The sequence below is a fragment of the Vicugna pacos genome, chromosome 16 (assembly GCF_048564905.1).
Source record: "Vicugna pacos chromosome 16, VicPac4, whole genome shotgun sequence".
Classification (NCBI taxonomy): Eukaryota; Metazoa; Chordata; class Mammalia; order Artiodactyla; family Camelidae; genus Vicugna; species Vicugna pacos.
The window spans coordinates 32,304,651-32,323,302 of NC_133002.1; the positions used below are offsets into that span (position 1 = coordinate 32,304,651).

The window sequence follows — 18,652 nt, forward strand, 5'->3', positions numbered from 1 at the left end:
ACTGGCGTTCGTTCGCTGGGGCTCCCCTCTCCAACGGAGAGGCCAGCGGGATGGAGGGGGAGCCTCCAAGGCTCAGATCTGCCCTGAGCACCCCTTGACTGACAGAACTGAGTTAAACGGGCACAAAGGGTCCCCATGACACCCAGCCTGAGATGCGAGCTGGCAGCTGGGGCCAGGACAGGTGGCCGAGCTGGGCAGAGGACTGGGGCGGCTGCACTGAGGCAGCCCCAGGGGACCACAGGGTGCTGCACGCCGTGGCTCGGAGGGGATACGGAGTAGAACAACCTCAGTCCCACATAAATTGCAAAAAAAGCAAGGCAACACGGCTAGTGTGGCCTGGGGGGAGGGGCACCATAACCTTTGTCTCCTCGGACCCGCGCCGCCATTACTGGCACTTCTCGCGAGAAGAGAGGTGGGGCACAGCCACAGCCGCCCTCTCTTCCTGTGTGCAGCGCCCGGCCAGGGGCGGGGCCGAGACCTGAATCCACACCCGGGGGCTCTGCAACCTCCTAGACAGGACTGAGACTTGTTTACAACCTGAGGCAGATAGGATCTTTCTGCCCTGGTCCCTCAGAGAACTCGCACTGCCAAGACAAATAAGGAGCTGAGATTTGGCACGGAGCAGAGACGGGGCTGTTCCTCGGTCTTCCCGAGCCCGCCTTCAGAACGCCAACCCAAGGCAGAGCAGGCAGCGGCACAAAGCAGCAAAACGACCAGCGCAGGGAAAGGGGGGGCAGCAACCCGCTTTCCTGGCAGGAACGCAGCACCTGACAATGGTGCTGGGAGGGGGCACGATCTACCCACCTGCCTCCCCCGAGTGCAGCATCTGACTGCGGCATCTGGAGGGGGAGTGATCTGCCTGCCCACCCTGTAAGAGCTCAGCACCTGATCCAGTGTTGGGAGGGGGTGCGATCTGCTAGCCGACAGCCACTGGGAGCAGCACAGAAGAGGGCGCCAACAGAGGGCCTCTGGAAACAGCAAGCTGAGTTCGCGAAACAGGGTGAAGACACGAAGACCTCTCTATAAAATCATTAAGAGCACACCGTCTCCAGAACTAGATAACTGATACTCCTTAAGCCACAGTGCCAGAGAGATATGAGCAATATGAAGAAGCAGAGGAACCACTCCCAATTAAAAGATCCAGAGAAATCCCCTGAAAGTACAATCAAGGAAATAGACATTGATGGCCTACTAGATCAAGATTTCAAAAAAGGACTGATCAAAGTACTGAAGGAACTAAAAGAAATAGTGTTTAGAGATATAAAATATGTAAAAATGAAACAGAAGCTATAAAGAAGAACCAGGTAGAATTAGTAAACTCATTTGCTGAGATGAGATCTGACCTAAAGGCTGTACAAAGCAGGCTAGATAATGCAAAGGAACAAATAAGTGACCTAGAAGACAGGACAACAGAAAGCACCCAATCAGAACAGCTGAAAGAAAAACAAATAAAAAACAATTAAAACAATATAAGGGACCTATGGGGTAATATAAAGCGTGCCAATCTACACATAATAGGGGTTCCAGAAGAGGAAGAAAGAACAAAGGGAATTGAAAAGGTCTTTGAAGAAATCATGACTGAAAACTTCCCAAACCTAAAGGATTCAGATATCCAACTACAGGAGGCTCAGAGGGTCCCAAACAGGAAGAACCCAAACAGACCCACACCAAGACATTGTAATCAAGATGCCTGGAGTCAAGGATAAAGAAATGATCCTAAAGGCAGCAAGAGGAAAACAAAGAGTGAGTTACAAGGGAACCCCCATAAGGCTCTCAGCTAATTTCTCTACATAAACACTACAGGCCAGAAGGGAGTGGCAAGATACACTCAAAGTCCTGAATGAAAAAAAGATGCAGCCTAGGATACTCTATCCAGCAAGGCTATCCTTTAGAATAGAAGGAGAGATAAAGAACTTCACAGACAAGCAAAAACTAAGAGTTTAGCAACACTAAACCCATGCTAAAAGAAATATTGGCAGGTCTACTCTACACAGAAAAGAAGCAGGATGCTACAAAAATGAGAAACTCATAACTGGAAAGGAGATAACTGCCATGAATTACAAAAAGAATAAACACAAAATTGTAAAAGAAGACATCTGAATCATTAAGAGTGGGAGAGGGAAGCAAGGAAAGCCACTGTGGAAAACATTATGGAGATTCCTCAAAAGACTAGGAATAGACTTACCATATGACCCAGGAATCCCACTCCTGGGCATACATCCAGAAGTAACCCTACTTCAGGATGACACCTGCACCCCAATGTTCATAGCCACACTATTTACAATAGCCAAGACATGGAAACAGCTTAAATGTCCATCAACAGATTGAGTAAAGAAGATGTGGTATATTTATACAATGGAGTACTATTCAGCCATAAAAACTGACAACATAACGCCATTAGCAGCAACATGGATGTTCCTGGAGAATGTCATTCTAAGTGAAGTAAGTCAGAAGGAGAAAGAAGAATACCATATGAGATCACTCATATGAGGAATCTAAAAACAAAACAAAAAAAAAAAAACAAAGCAAAATATAAATACAAAACAGAAGCAGACTCACAGACATAGAATACAATCTTGTGGTTGCCAGGGGGGCGGGGGGTGGGAAGGGACAGATTGGGATTTTAAAATGTAGAATAGATCAACAAGAGTATACTGTATAGCACAGGGAAATATAAACAAGATCTTGTGGTAGCTCATAGTGAAAAAGACATGACTGAATATATATATGTTCATATATAACTGAAAAATTGTGCTCTACACTAGAATTTGACACAATATTGTAAAATGACTATAACTCAATAAAAGTTAAAAAAAAAAAAGACTTCATAGAAAACCTCTTAGAAATGACTTATCAGAGTTTCTTGTTTGCTGTGGGTGAAAATCCACACCACAGAACTGAGCTCCCAGAACCAATGACTTACCCATTCGGAAGTCAATGTAGCCCTCTCCTCCACTGATGACAAGCATAGACTTCAAGGGCGTCTGGTTGCCAGGCTCCTGTGGAGATGGCCCTGCTTTGTCAACTGTCAGATCTGCACCACTACTGCCACTTTGTGGGCTGATGACTTGACCTATTTATATAGAAACAGAGGTGATTGTTACTTATCGCAGACTGGGGTGGGGAAGACTCATTTTTTTCTGAATGTTTTCAGAAAGCTAAACAAAAGAGCATATTTTAATACAACCAATGTTAGAAGGTTCTGCATGATCAGAAAACATCTATAAAGGTCACAAAAGCTCACTCAGAAAACTTAAGTAAAGTCTTTTTTGTACCAAAGCTGGAATAGGTCCAGAATCCAGTACAAGGTCTGTATATGGCTAGGCTGGTCTTAGCTGCTTGCTTCAGACTATTATAATCTACCTTGTTTCATCTAAGGGACAGTGGAAGAGTAAATGTGTTACCCTAAAAGGGTAAATGTGTTGTGGAAAGAGACAGAAGGGTCCTAAGCTTAAGCCTTATAAGTTTGGATATTCATAATTAATGTTTGAACTGATTTTAAATCCATGGTCTTCCTCATATTTAAGAAAACTACATCTTATTTTTAATTTAATTATGCAAATAAAAGTTACTGGTAACTATTTCGTTTGTTCTAACATTTAAATTCTAAGGTGGAATTCTTGAGCATGAAATTATCGATAGAGAGAAACCTTGAAATATTATTCACAGAATAATCTCTATGACATTCCTCTTAGAAAGCTTTGAGTGTGGAGTGTTTGTCCTTGCCAGATCTGCTGTCTTTTGGTCAAACTATAGAGATCATGCCTCTACGAGACAGCAGGACACAGTCCCATGATGTGATACACTTCATAAAAAATTAATTTATGTTGGACATGGAGAGGACAGTTTAATTTATTTCCACAGTGCCTCATGCTGGAGGAAATCAAGACTGCTAGAGATAACGTCTGTTAGTGACTAGTTAGTTCTGCCACAGAAGCAAAAGCACAGTGATATGAAAATAAGATCAACCTGAATGGTTTAATCCTTAGGGCCAACTGGTCAACAAACAACAATGCTGCCAATTCTACTTCCAGATTTTACCCAACAGAAAAGACTTTCCCATATGCACAAGAAGGACTACTGCCGTATTGTTTTTCACGGTGGGTGGAGGGGGTAGCAGGGGGACTCAGAGGTCCATTCCCAGGAGAATGGATAAAAGACAGCACATTTATTCAGATATTAGAATACCACAGTTAAGTGAATGAACTAGACTTTTATGTATAAATATTAACAAATCTCAAAAACAAGAAACAAGTTGCAGAAGTGATGGTTAATTTTATGTGTCAACTCAGCTAGGCTATGGTGCCCAGACATTTAGTCAAACTCCAACCCAGATACTGCTATAAAGGGTTTTTTAAAAGACACAATGAACACTGAAATTGGATTTCGAACAAAGCAGATTGCTCTCCATAATGTGGGTGGGCCTATCAGTTGAAGGCCTTAGAGAAAAAGATATGTCCCCCAAGGAAAAGGGAATTCTGCCTCCAGGCTGCCTTTAGACTCGAGGTGCAAACATCAGCTCTTCCCTTGGCCTCCAGCCTGCCAACCTGCCCTGCAGATTTCAGACTTGCCAGCCCCCATAATCACATGAGCCAATTCCTTAAATTGATCTCACACACATACACACCCTATTGGTTCTGTTTTTCTGTAGAACCCTGACTAATATACTGAGATACAACGATGTCCAGTGTCACACGGTTGGTGTAGCAAAGCCAGATTTTAACTTGGTCTAACTCCTAAACTTGCCTCTTACAGGGGGAAAGTTTCAAAACATAGGTCCTGCTTACAGACCGTCAGTAATATCATTTTAGTAGTCTCAATGGATGAGACATTTTTCACTGGACGTCACCACTACCACCTTTCATCGAGATGGTGCTTTATAGTTCCCAAAGCATTTTCATTAGTCTTCACAACAAATGAGGCCGGTAGAGAAGATATTAATCACATCTACTTAGGAAATGAAGAAATGAGTATCAGAGGTTAAGCAACCTGCTCGAGACAACAAGGCGAGTGGCAAGACCCAAATCCCCAGACTCCTAGTCCACTGCTCTTTGCCACAACACTGGTAAAGGTCCGAGAGCACACTTTCTATCTCCTCCTGAATACAGCTTTGATGATAAGGGGCTTCTTTCTAGAGATCTCCTTTATTAGGTCAAAATCATTTTTTGATATTCTGCAGTGACAAAATAATGCCATTGCTTTTCAAAGTAAAGAAGTCTCTTAAATAAAAATCAAGTTTGTTTTGGGGCTGGAAAAGAGATTCCAAACAACTTGAATCAGGTATCACTATAGCACTTTATTCATATTTCCTTTATAGAGCATTTCATGCGTTCCTTTGGAATTATCTGTAATTCTAGTATTTAGTTTAAAAAAAATCTGATCTGACAATAATTAACAGTTGGCCCTCCATATTCGTGGTTCCTTCGTGTTCATAAATCTGCATCCATGGATTCGACCAAACATGGATCTTGCAGTACAGCAGTGTTCACTACTGAAAAAAAAATCTGTGTATAAGTGGATCCGTGCAGTTCAAAGATCAACTGGACATGCAACAGAATAAACTAACTCACCTGGAACTGCCACAAAGAATTTCACAGCATCCCTGTGCCCATGGAAGCAAAGCTGTGCGTGTGCCATTGAACAATAGGGTATAAATGTCCCTGGTGTTACTTTATCACTGTTTTCATCACCATATACACGGATGACACTTCCAGGACGATTTCCCGATGCTCCTGAGGTTTTATTTGCTGCAACAGAAAAACCAAACACTAAATATTATCCCCTAGAAAACAGTAATAATGTAAGAGGTTACTGGTTAATCCTTATATTATCTAAAAGCTACAGCCAGTTGAGATAAAACAATGGCAGCAATGCCAATTCAAGACAAAGCTGGAAAAAAAGATACATAGCATGCTAGTTATTTTTAAGTACCTCAGTAAATGGAGTAGGGGATTTTGCCAGTCTAGCAATAACTAAGTTTACTTTTTAAACACACATATTAATTTAAAAAAATTTTTTAGTTAACAAAACAGATTTCTTAGGTATGTCTGTTTTATTTTTCAATCCTCACTTTAGAAAACCAACCAGTTATAGAGCTTAAAGTAAAAAAATAGATATATTTTAAAGTAAAATTTTTATAGCTTATCTTCCAATTTTTCTCCTGTCTTAAGAGTATCTCCCTTAAGAGATGGTAAAAAGCTGTGCTTAAAAGGATCCAGCAAGTACAACTGAGGAGCTCTTATTTACACCAGACTGATGGGTTTGCTGAATTATTTTAGAATGACCAGACTCACAAAACATCCCCAATTCCATAAGCCAGTAAGTGAATGAAAGAAACATGATTGGTAATAAGAGTACATAATGTAGATTAATGACAGTTTTCAGAGATGTTTTGTGTTTTTTATTGGAGGGGAAACAAAAGTCTGAAAGAAAGTTCAGCTGCAACAAAGGATGATAAATAGACTAAGCTGCTGAGCAGTAGTTTGGTGGCCATGTAACAAACATTAAAAAAACAAACACCTGCGGCAATGCAGTGACTGCAAGTGAATGACATTTAGGAACATTCAGGAGGGTATCTAGAGACGTGAGAATGGCCTCACGGGGGCCATGAGAAGCCAGGAAGAAGAGTTTGGTTCAGGATCTGCACTTACCCCTCAGCCCCAGTAAACGTCCCTGGTGAAGGATTACGGCTAAAGTGAGAAAGGAGGAAAGGGGACATGGAGAGGTGCATGACAGGGAGGAGAAGGGTTACTATGAGCCACTCCTCTCAGCATCTTCTATCTGGCAAGCCAGAAGCTCAAAGCTCCTAACTAAATTAACAAAACCCAACTGGGTCTAATACCAAGTAACACACAAAGTTCCTACCAAAGCCTCTGAAGAATAGCTGTGCTCAAAAAGGACAATTTTCTTTACTGTGATTTTGTTTTTCCTAATTATAAAGCAATTCAGTGAATAAGAACTTACTGGGGAGGACTGCCTAAATCCTGCGCAAGTAACTATGCTAAAATGGAACTCTCTTTTATAAAGAACTGAAATGAACTCTGAGGATCCTGGAATCTCTTAGGAGATAAGAAGTAGCCTACACATAGAGATATGTAAGTAACTGCAGAAAATACAGCTGGGATTAAGAATTTAGGTTCTTTAAAAGCTCCAGATATACCACCATCCAGTCCTCTTCCCTTTCCCTCTAAAAATTCTGAGGTGTTTAACTTATTTTATGAACTTACAGCACTTGTTTTCAGACCATTCCCTGCCCATGAATTTTTAACACAGAAACACTTATTTAATGAATGATCAATGTAATGGAACATAACATGAAAAACGTAATGTAGACTTTGTTCACAGGAATAATAGCGGAGCATAATATAAAAAACATACAATGTACATTTTGTTCACACTCTTTTCAAATACAGGATAGATAGCCTGTCTCCAACATAAGGAAGGGCTGGCTGACTTCCTAAGAAACTTCTCCCACAACTTTTTCCAAACCTCAATAAGCCAAACGGAATATCCTGAACTAACTGCCACAGAGATAATGAAAAATTACTGGGTAATTAGGTTGTGTTTCTAGATACTGGTATAATAAAGCTGAAAGAAAAATGGACTTCAACCATTACTTAAAAGATGAAATAGGACTGTGATCCCTGAAACGAAAAAAAGAGTTTCTCACAAATTATAAATATTGGTCCTGATACATTTGCTCGAGTTTGTAAGTTTCACAGAAAGAGTGAAGGAACAATAGTTCTTTGCCATCAGCTTGATTTTCTGAATTACCATAGATTTGCCAATAACTAAACTTCTCCTTCTACCTGAATTCCACACATGATTATTCCCCACAACTCCCCTATTTGCACTGTGACAGTTAGCTAAAAATGTACTTACTTTCTGTCAATGGGATGGAGATAATGACACCATTTCCCGTCCCCACCCACAATCGATTGCATGACACCATAAGAGCTGTGATCCTCACAAAAGAGAAGCCCAGTTTTCCAGTACCTATACAGCAGGAGAGAAAACATTTTATTGAGAAACTAGAGTAGATGATATTTATCTTCCAAGCCCTTCAGAGTACCTGCATTAATATAAAATAGGAAATGTGACCAGAGCTAGATGGGTATTTCCTGAAGGTGCATATCAATCAAGGCAAACTCTCATCTGGCTTTATCACCTATCTGACAATTCAAGGTTAACAAAAAAAGGAAATTCTAAAAGTGGCTGGCATTACATTATCATTCAGAAGGAAGATACTATGGATCAGGAAATACAGAGGATTTAGTTAGGGAGCTGCAAAACCAAACCAAACAAACCAAAACAAACAAAAAAACTCAACAAAAACAGAATTTTACTAGATTGGGAAATCAAATGTCCTTCCATTTGATAAGCTGAAAGAGTTCTTCTGGCTTGCCTTAAATATCTTTGCATAGGTAAGAAATGAATTTGCTAATAAAACCTACACTCTTTCCTTGTTTACATATTTGGATCTAAAGCAATTTAGAAATTTTAGGATACCATATGCATACAATTTAGGGAGAATAAAGGTACTTTTTAATTTTAAGCGAATTTTTTAACTGATCTTATTTTCAGGGATTTGAGAGGCAAAACAGATTTAAGACAAAGAGCACTTAGTCACTCGTAAGTTCTACTTACCAGAAATGGGAGTATGGCCATAGAATCACAGTGTTAGAAGGAACCTTAAATACTATTCAGTCTAAGCTAGAGATCTTTAACCTATGGTCAAAGTATACTGCTGAAATTAGTTTGTGACTATGTATATATATCTCTTATTCTAGGGAGAGGTCACATAGCTATCATCAGGTTTTCTGAGGGCAACAATTCTAAAAAGGTTAAAAAACCACAGATGTAGTCCAACTTCTCTTCACAGAGAAATGCTTCATGACAGCCCTAACAGTCATATAGCACTGGACTGGGACATTGCCAAGGACACTGCAAGGCACAAGCCAGAGATAGCTCCTGCCCTTCCTGGGGCGTAAGGTCTGTGGAGGAGAAAGACAGTAAACAAGAATCACATGATGCTGGTACAACCACAGTAATGATAAGCCCATGAAGAAAAAGTATGAGAGGACCTAAATCAAACCGGGAGATCAGGAAAGGTCTCTTCTGGATGTGACATGTAAGCTATGACCTGAAAGCTAAGTAAAAAGGGACTAAGAAGAACAACTCAGGCAGATGATACAGCACATGTGAGGGCCTTGAAGTGGGAAGGAACTTGAGTTTTCGGTCAGTGTGGGCAGAATACAGTGAGCAAGGAGAGTGGTCCAGACCATTTAAGCCCTTCTAGTAATGTCACAAAATGTCGCCTCACCTAAAGGCACAAATATTCTAAAAGTGGCTGGCATTACATAAGTGGAAGTATGTCACGGTGACATCTGCACACTGGTTACTATGCAGAAAACTGATTGGAGTGAAGACAGGGAGACCAATTAAGAGGTTCATGGTTATCCAGCTGGGGAAAGGACGGTGACCTGGCCTACAGGGATAGTGGTAGAGATAAAGATGTAACTGATTTAACATATTTTAGGGGAAGACTTGACAGTTCCTGGTGATGGATCAGATGTGGGGAATAAGAGAGGTGTCAATCCCAGGTTCCCATCAAGAACCACATAGTAGATGGAGCATCTGCCTGACACTTTTAGGGATAAAAGCTCACTATTCCTGAGGCAACTTATTCATTGGCTCCACCCAGCATTTAAGACCATTAAAAATAAAACATTTTCTTTAGCTGACAAAGATAAAATGCTTTGGAAGCTTACCTAGCATTTTGCTTACATAAGGCTCAATATCCACATCCTGCAGATGTTGATAAGTGTGTGCATGATAGAGACGAAGTGTGGAATCCAAACGAATGGAGACCCACACGCCATCACCCACCCAGGCAAGCTGCCGCACTTGGCTTTCCTTCCGGGGGTGTGCATCAAATGATTTCTAGGAAAGATTGTTCAATTACAGTGTTAACTTTATTATGTTGGGGTTTGTGTTTAAAAACCGTGCTAATTTACATAAGTATTTGACAGATTATATATTAAAAGAGGAGCCTAAATATTGTTTACTCTTATGTACCCAACTGCTATTATCCTAGAGTGCAAAACAAAATGAAGAACTATACACACCACACACACATACATACATGTAAGAAACACAGCTGAAAAATAAACACTAAATGGTTAACTTTGGAGCTTCTAGGATTGGGAATAGGATTTAGGACAAAGGGATAAGAACTTTCACCTTAAAGTTTTCCTGATGTTTTTCTTTTTAAAAACAACTAGAATAAATTTACGTATTATAACTTTTTTTAAGAAAACAATGCTAAGAGTTTTCTGTTTTTACAACAAATTCCCACTGCAATCTTATTCCTCAATCTGTAACACATATATGGATTTGCCTGGATACATATGGAGTGGGGTAGAATTGGGGAGTCGTCCTCCTAAACAATCTATACATAACTAAACATTTCAAGAATGACGTGTTCAAATAATATGCATCTATGGATACTTCGACACACATTTAGACATTCATGTGTGAATCCTTCCTTAAAAAAACCAACAGACAAAAAAAACCCCAAAACCCCCTAAAACAACTGCTTCCCATCCTCATCGTCAAAAACAGGAAGAGAGGTAAAGTAACACAGAAAGCTGAGAAGTCAGTGTATCACTGAAATTTCCTTAATACACAGAATCAGAAGACAATTTCTGAAGAAGCTGAAAATAATTAGTCTGAGAGTCTTCAGGTAATACAAATTCAATAAGTACAGAAAACATGGGTTAACTTGCCTCTATTTTCATAGCCTTCGGCTGAACTACATAGATTTTGTTCCTATAGCCACACCAAACTTTGTCATGTACCACAGTCATGCATCGGATGGAATGGTGAGGTCGTCCAAGATCTAGCAAGTGATAGTTTGACAAATCCCACTGCCCATCTTTAAAATAAGAAATAGATTATTAGTTCATGCATACCACCCTTTACTCAGTCTTAACTCAAGAAACATTCTATTTGGGTGTGTAAGTAAATTTATTGATGAAGCACTCTCAAATACCATGTATTCAGTCTATCTTTATTTGCAGAGATTGAGTTATCTTGTTCTATAAACTGCAAAGCTGGAAGAGACCTCAAAGGTCATCTGATCCAACCTATCACTCAGTACCTGGACCTCCATGCTCTCAACAGCAGTGATGTGATAAATCAGTAATAAGCTACCAGTTTATAATATTTTAAGAACTAGAATGGATTTGAGGTTATTTGGGGGATAATCTCTCACTCACTTGCATTTTGATGTACTTTCCTGAGTAAAAGTCGGGGGCAACTCACTGCTCACAGTTTAGGAATTATACATACTAATTTTAGTGATAACAGAAATACAAAGGAGAACCAACTACTGGAAGCTGCTTTGCTTGAACAATTTGAGTGAGAGAAAACATGCTGTCTCACAAAGCAGCTGTTCCATTTTCAGAAAGTTTTAATTATCTGAAAAACACTCCCCATATCTAGTCTGCCTCCTTGTATGTAATCACCCATCAGACTATAGTCTTCCCAATGGAAGCACAGAATAAATCCAATCCCACTTCATTGCTACTGCCCTATGTCTCCTCCTTTCAAAACCAAGCATCCTTGGCCTGTGTTTTGTACACACCATATTTATGGACCCTTCACCCTAACTCCGTTTTGTGCAGGTCCATTTAACATTGTCTTTCTACCAGAGTGGAGCAGGGTTATCACCAGCCTTGTTCTGACACTAATTTGTATGAGGCTCTGGACATTAACTAACTCATACTGAATTTGACATCAACCTTTCGGTAATTCTTACTCTTCAGACATATCTACTCCCCCTACTCTTCTGAACTCAAATGTAGGACTTTACATTTAACCTTGTTTTATTCTGTCAATATAACATTGGGTTAAGTTTATCAAAACATTTATTATTCCATTTTTTCTAGGCTCTTATACTCACTAGCTGAGCAACCACAAACAAGTGACTAAAACACTCTGTGCCCCAGTTTCCTCATCTATAAATGAGGATGACAATAGAATTTCCCTCCTAAATTCAGATAAAATGTGTAAAGGGGCTAAACAAGGTAAAACACAGGCCTTTCTTTTTGTTATGGAATCATTAACCGGCAATGTCTAGGCACCTAAGTATCATCTTCCCTGATCTATCAACCTAGTAGGTAGGGAAGGAAGTATCACTTTTGGTTGATCTATGTACCAAACAGCAATGAAGTGAAACATGCTCAATTTCCTTAATTTAATTCATTCAAGGCAGTTTTCTGACATCACCATCCTTCTGTCTATAGATGGTAGGAATACTAATTTAAAGGGAAAAAATATAAATAATGTGACATGAAAATGATTAAACCTTACTCAATTAAAAATTCTTTTAAAAAATATTCCAAATGTAAGTGGATACAAATTATTTTTTAAATGCTGGACAGAAGAAAATATATCCTCTCACTAAATTTCTTCTAATTGAAGAAGTATATGAATGAAAAATAAATGCCTCCATATCACATTATTTTAGACGACCATGAGGACTACTTGCTTATTATGGTAAACAGATTTTCACTGAGGTATACTATTAATGTATGGCTCCAGGCAGCACTCACATATTTACTGACATCATACATGGTTAGTATTCAGTTTAAACCTTTATTCTTTCTCCTATTAAGTATCACTTCTTTAAAACATAAGAAGCCAACCTGCTTGAAAATGCTCTTGCAACAACTTAGTGCACATTATATGTTCATAACTCACCAACTCCTCTGTGAAAGATTGCAAGGGTACCATCAGCCAGGGCCACTAACACAATTCCTTTCACGTGTCTGCAAACAGGAAAAGGGATTTCAGAACTCTCCTTTCGGGAACAGGAAAGGCACCACATGCTACTGAACTAGTTCAGAGGTTCCTAGAAGGCCAGTCCGTGATACGTGAGGAGCTTACAAGAACCTAAGTGGACACACACTTTTCTTCACTGAGAACGTCTCGCTATGAAAATAGTAGCTGAACTAAATAAACAGCACATGACTGAGCTGTTTCACTTTCTAGCCTAAGTTCCTCCCCTCATCGCAGACTGTCAACAAAAGGTCCACAGATCAGAGACACACACCTTGAGTGGAACTAACAGAGTCAGCTCTGTGAACTTAAGAGACAAACTGACTTTTGATAGTCAACATGTAGAAAAGAACTAGTAAATCAATGCCCTAGTCAACATATTCACAAAGTATAAGGCATATTTTAAAACAAATATAAATTATTGAGTATTAATAGGCTTCTCCCCCAAGGTAGTCTCCGTACGGTGAGGAATCAACCTGGCAAGTTTTCTCTTCTATTTAAAGTTCTCTGGTTTACTTTCCAGTTAGAGTTTCAATCTTACTCATAAAGAGGGTTAAAAAAAAAAATCTGAGTATTGATTTAGTCATGAAGTACATGTTAACCTTAATAGTCTTAAAATCTAGTTTATACCAAAGTACTTATTTTTAAAAGGAAGAATTTCTAAAATAAAACTTACACAATACTGAGAATCGAATCTTTAAGTTTAATAGAATGGAGACATTTCCTCCACTGGGCTACAGATGAATGGACATACAAACTGCAAGAACAAAATCAAGACTGGTAAGGCATAGAGAACATCACGCAGTTGCTTATACCTAATAATGAACACAAAGTTCCCTCAGGAGGAAAGAAGAGCAACATAAAAATCTGAGGCAAAAACGACGACCAGAGTAAGGGGAGACCTATGGCAGAGGAATAAGCTACAAACAAACACACGAAGAGTGAAGAGCCAGAACCAGCGCATGGTTGGTTAGTTTCAGGTTACCCCACGCCTCAGAAGCTTACTTTTCTACTACACTATCTAGAACTTTCTGAAAGACAAGAGTGGTTTATATCAGGGATCGGCAAACTACAGCCCATCCATCTACCTGTCTTAGCACAGTCTACAAGTAAAAACGGTCTTCACATTTATAAATGGTTGGTAAAAATCAAAAGAAGAATATTCCATGACATATAGAGTCATATGAAATTCAGTGTTCATAAATAAAGTCTTACTGGAACATGGCCACACCAGTTCACTTACATATTGCCAATGCAATGGCTGCTTCTGCACCACGACAGCAAAGCTGAGGAGCTGCTACACAGATCATATGGTCACAAAGCCTAACGTGTTTCTTATCTGACCCTTCACAGAAAAAGTCTGCCAAACATTCATTTTGTAGATGCACTAGTGACCCTGCTTACCCTTGGAAACACAATTTTGTAAGACTCCCCACATTACTACAAAGTGAACAAAAGATATAATGTTCATTATCATCTCCTAAGCTTTCAGACTGTAATTTGTGCTGGTTTTCCTAATAACTCTGCTAAGAAGTCATATTTAAAATTGGGCCTTCTTGCAGTCTAGGGGTTAGTTTAATCCCTGGTATTCCTTGAACATACTTTAGCCTATATAAACCTTCTATGCATCAGTAATTCTCCGTCTCTTGTTGTTCAGGACCTCCTGTTTCCAGATCACCCAGATTTTAAAGTTTTTTCTGCCTCTTCTTCCAAGAATATTATATAAAGGGAACATTCTGTGACAAACACATGGTTTACCATTCAGAACCAATGCAAGTCCAAGTCCAGCTTATGACATAGTTGCAACATAACCTCAGAATTGTGTATATATAAAATTCTTCGCTTTAATAGGCATTTTTCGCTTGTATTTGTATGTACCACATTTTATGTATCTTCTGATTTTAAAAGCAAAAGTAAAAGATAAGATTTCTAATATTAAAAGGATTGGTACCTACCAGCCATTCTGAGCTCCAAGCCACATAGTTGGTAAAAGGCTACTCATTTTCTGGGCTTCTTCCCTCACCAGGTCTTGTTCATTTGGCAATACTGATAACTGATCTTTATATGCATCTGAGTCATTACTGGAAAAGGTGGGACAAAAGGGAAAAAAATCTTAATATGTTTAGTTACAGTTTTCAGGGATAGATCATTTCTTTATTTTAGTTTACAGTTAAAAATAAAACACTAAAATTCCAATAAAGCCAAAGTTAAATGCTTATATTAAACATTTTAACAAGAAAGGAAAAGACGGAAGGCAGGCAGGCAGGCAAGACAGAGAGAGAAGGAAGGAAGGAAGGAAGGAAGGAAGGAAGGAAGGAAGGAAGGAAGGAAGGAAGGAAGGAAGGATGGATAATATATATATACAGTTCAGCAACTGTACCAGAAATAATTATCAACATACTACGAGGTCCAAGGTACAGGTAAGGGAATTAAGGCAAGGTAATGAAATATAGCAGTTAATATCCAGACTATAGTTAAGGTTCTCTCTTAAAAGTTATTTTGAATTCTATGAGTTTCTTCCACAGGAGAGGAGGAAGGATGGCCCCTTTGTGAATAAAGGAAGGTGAATTATAAAGAATTTTCAAAAATAAGTTAATGAGCTGAAACATGATTGTACTCTATCCCAAACATTCTTTCTTTTGGATTGCCAGAGGACATTTAGTGAAAAATATGTAAGTGGGCAATCAAACTCAAAACAAACAAATCAGTAAGTCTAAAAAGATGACTTTATTCTTAAATTAACATTTAAATGTTAATAAACACTTGGTTGCTCTCTTCACTATGAGGAAGAGTACTAAATTGCAAAATTCTCCAGTTTAGACAGATTCTCAGTCAGCTTCCTATAAGGCCTAGAGAAGACAAGAGAAACTATTAAAGAATTTGCTAAATGGGCCTAGATTAACCTACTTTTTGAAGGAAAAGCCTAAGACAAATTGTTTTCTAATAAAATGTTTGTAGGAAAACTGAATTCAAAAGGTCATTCAAACCCACATGGGAAACTTAAATAACCAATTTTGCTGACAGTGTGGAGTGAGAGTAAGGGTAGGGGTTAAAATGGCAAAGAGTTATTCATAAAATGGAAGACAGTGAGTGCAACAATTTTTTTAAAATCATACCAGAGAAGAAAGTGACTGGGAAGATTCTGACTAATATACTTCATAGGCAAGATTTTTTTTAAGTTGGAAGGAGTAAAGAAAAAATGAGGGGAAAATATGTCCAGAGAGAATGCAGTAGAAGAAACAGATGAAGACCTACTGGAAATAAGTAATAACATCGAAATCCGCCACAACAATGTCAATGAGTGGGAATATTTTGGCTGCTCGAGATCATTATGGGTCCTTTTATGTGAGAACTTATCTGGTTTTCTAAGTTGTTAACCCATGTATATACCTTGACTGATACACTGGTGAGAGGTCTTCTGGGATTTGAACTCCCAAAGGATCTGTAAAAACATGCTCCGTGTACACGCCAGCTTGGGCGCTGTCCACAGTATCTTCAGCTGACCCTGAATTGCCTTCTGTGGCTTCAGTTGCTTCTTCTGCTGTTGGAACATTTTCATCAACCTCACTATTTTCTGCTTCCTTTTCTACAAAATAAATGAAACATGCAAATTATTCCAAGTTTGAGCTTTTCTCTCAATAATTTCCCCCAAACAAACCCCTCCTCTAAAAACTTTCACTCCACCAACCCCTTCTCCACACTATATAATGAAATTGAGAATTCTTGATTTCATTTAACATTCATTACAGCATCTTCTCTCAACCTCTTTCATCCTTGTTACTTGAAGATCTAAGTAAAGTCCTTAATGAGGCATCTGGGACAGGCGCAGGCTCTATACAGATGGTATCTAAGGAGGACAGGTATACCTGGTGGTTTTTCCATCACTGGAGAAGTTCCATTGGTACTAGGGGAAGTGGCAGCTGCTGTCACACCTTCTGCAGAGCAACCAACCACCGTGATGCCTCCAAACAGGCTGTCTGTCTCTGCTGAACTATTACTTGTCATGCTTCCACATAAAGACGCTTTGTCTACCTGTCCAGATTCTGAAAGCTCTTCTCCTGCAGGGTAGTCCGTTTCTCGTGCTCCTGAAAAACAAGATAAACCTTCTTTCAATAGCTAAGTAAACTCCTATCAACAGCATTTTCTCCTATAGGAGAAAACTATAGGTTTGAAATAAGAGTGTGAATGTAGGGCACATAGCTATTCAAATATACTGCCAAGATGGTCAATTTAAATTTTATTTAAACTAATTAAGTTTCAATTCACAAATTGAGAAAGTAGCTTAAAAAATTAAGATAATACTCTTATTAATGCAAGCACAAGTAAACATGAAAATGTCAGAAATGACACTTCTCTTCTCACTATGAGCTCTTCAGCAGCCACCAATTGAGGTTAAAAACAACGAAATCTAAGTATATCTGACAAGTCAGTGAAAAAATGTTTAATAATCAAGATTACTATTTGAAACATCAACTTTCACCACTATTAAAAATTAATACACCCAAGGTATATACAGTGCCTTAAGATATTAGTTAACACATTTAAAAACTAAGCATTTACCATATAAAGGTTAAATCTCTTCGGTTCCCTTTATTTAGAAAGCTGTTTTTACTCTTATCACATAAAAAACTTTATTACAGTAAAATATACATACATATATACTACATAATATTTGCCATTTTAAAACCATTTTTAAGTGTACAATTCAGTGGCATTAATTACATTCACAGAGTTGTGCAGCCATCACAGCTATCTATGTCCAAAACTCTTCCATCACCCCACAAGAAAACCTGCATCCATTAAACAATAACTCTCTGCTCCCCGAACCCCTGCCTCTGGTAGTCTCTAACTTACTTCTGTCTTTATGAATCTGCTCTAGACAGCTCATATAAGTAGAATCATACAATATTTGTCGGGGTTAGTCTGCTTCGCATAAATGTTTGCAAGGTTAATCTGTATTATGGCATATATTAGAATCTCTTTCCTTCTTATGGATGTGTAGATATATCATAAACCTCTTTAATTTTTAAACCAATGTTTTAACATCAGATAACACTTAATCCAGAACTTTAGAAGGCCTTACCTTACTAATCAATGTAAATAGCCCCTTGCCCTCTGCCTCCTATGCATCTTCTCACATTACCATTGCTTTATTTTCTTCACAGCAACTGAAAATATCTAGCTTAGTGATTTGTTTCTACTTTATTTTTGGTCTTCACCAATTAGAACATCAACTCCACAAGAGAGCTGTGCACAACTGTATCACCAGGAACCAATCAGCTCCTGCCAGGAAGGAGAAGTGGACAGTGGGAAGAGAGGAGCACAGGTCACTCTTACCTGGTACGCTTGCTATGCACAGTACATGAGAGTTGCAAACAGTGAAACTGTCTAGGATGTTGCCTGGTTGAACAGCATCAATAATGATAACTTTTGTAGCTGAATGAGTGCTGGTACAGATCCAGATCAGACTAGATAATTCTTCTTGATTTTTTAACTCTTTTTGCTGTTCCTGCATAGGCAAAGTAAGGAAAATGAATGTTTAAAATGATATGTATGTATAAATATTTATATGGCTGTGCTGTTACAGCAAAGGCCAATACTATTCCAAGTTTATTTCCAGATAACCAGCTTTCAATAATAATTAGAAGACTAAAAACTAACAGTTAAAGCACATCAGTGAAAAAAAACATTGTATATCTTGACTGTGATGGCTCTTACCTGGGTGCATACATTTGTCAAAACTCTCTGAATTATACCTATTCCGAGTGTACACTTTATTATATGTAAAATATACCTCAGTAAACTGATT

At 38.7% G+C, this 18,652-nt stretch overlaps 1 protein-coding gene across 7 annotated transcripts in view; it reads right to left on the reverse strand.

The window, feature by feature from the left end:
- The window catches only part of SPAG9 (sperm associated antigen 9), a 132,983-nt gene that overhangs the window by 5,608 nt on the left and 108,723 nt on the right, over nt 1-18,652 (reverse strand). For 4 of the 7 annotated variants that reach the window (XM_072938686.1, XM_015251314.3, XM_072938690.1 and 1 more), the window contains 12 exons: nt 18,181-18,352; nt 16,710-16,928; nt 16,234-16,429; nt 14,799-14,924; nt 13,520-13,600; nt 12,766-12,833; nt 10,788-10,936; nt 9,771-9,942; nt 7,882-7,995; nt 6,651-6,689; nt 5,571-5,747; nt 2,924-3,073 (listed from right to left, as the gene is read on the reverse strand). In XM_072938686.1, coding sequence (XP_072794787.1) covers nt 2,924-3,073; nt 5,571-5,747; nt 6,651-6,689; nt 7,882-7,995; nt 9,771-9,942; nt 10,788-10,936; nt 12,766-12,833; nt 13,520-13,600; nt 14,799-14,924; nt 16,234-16,429; nt 16,710-16,928; nt 18,181-18,352 — 1,663 coding nt within the window. Of the gene's footprint in view, nt 1-2,923; nt 3,074-5,276; nt 5,492-5,570; nt 5,748-6,650; nt 6,690-7,881; nt 7,996-9,770; nt 9,943-10,787; nt 10,937-12,765; nt 12,834-13,519; nt 13,601-14,798; nt 14,925-16,233; nt 16,430-16,709; nt 16,929-18,180; nt 18,353-18,652 lie in introns of those variants that run through there. The other 3 variants (XM_072938687.1, XM_006218413.4, XM_072938688.1) reach the window with 2 other exon arrangements.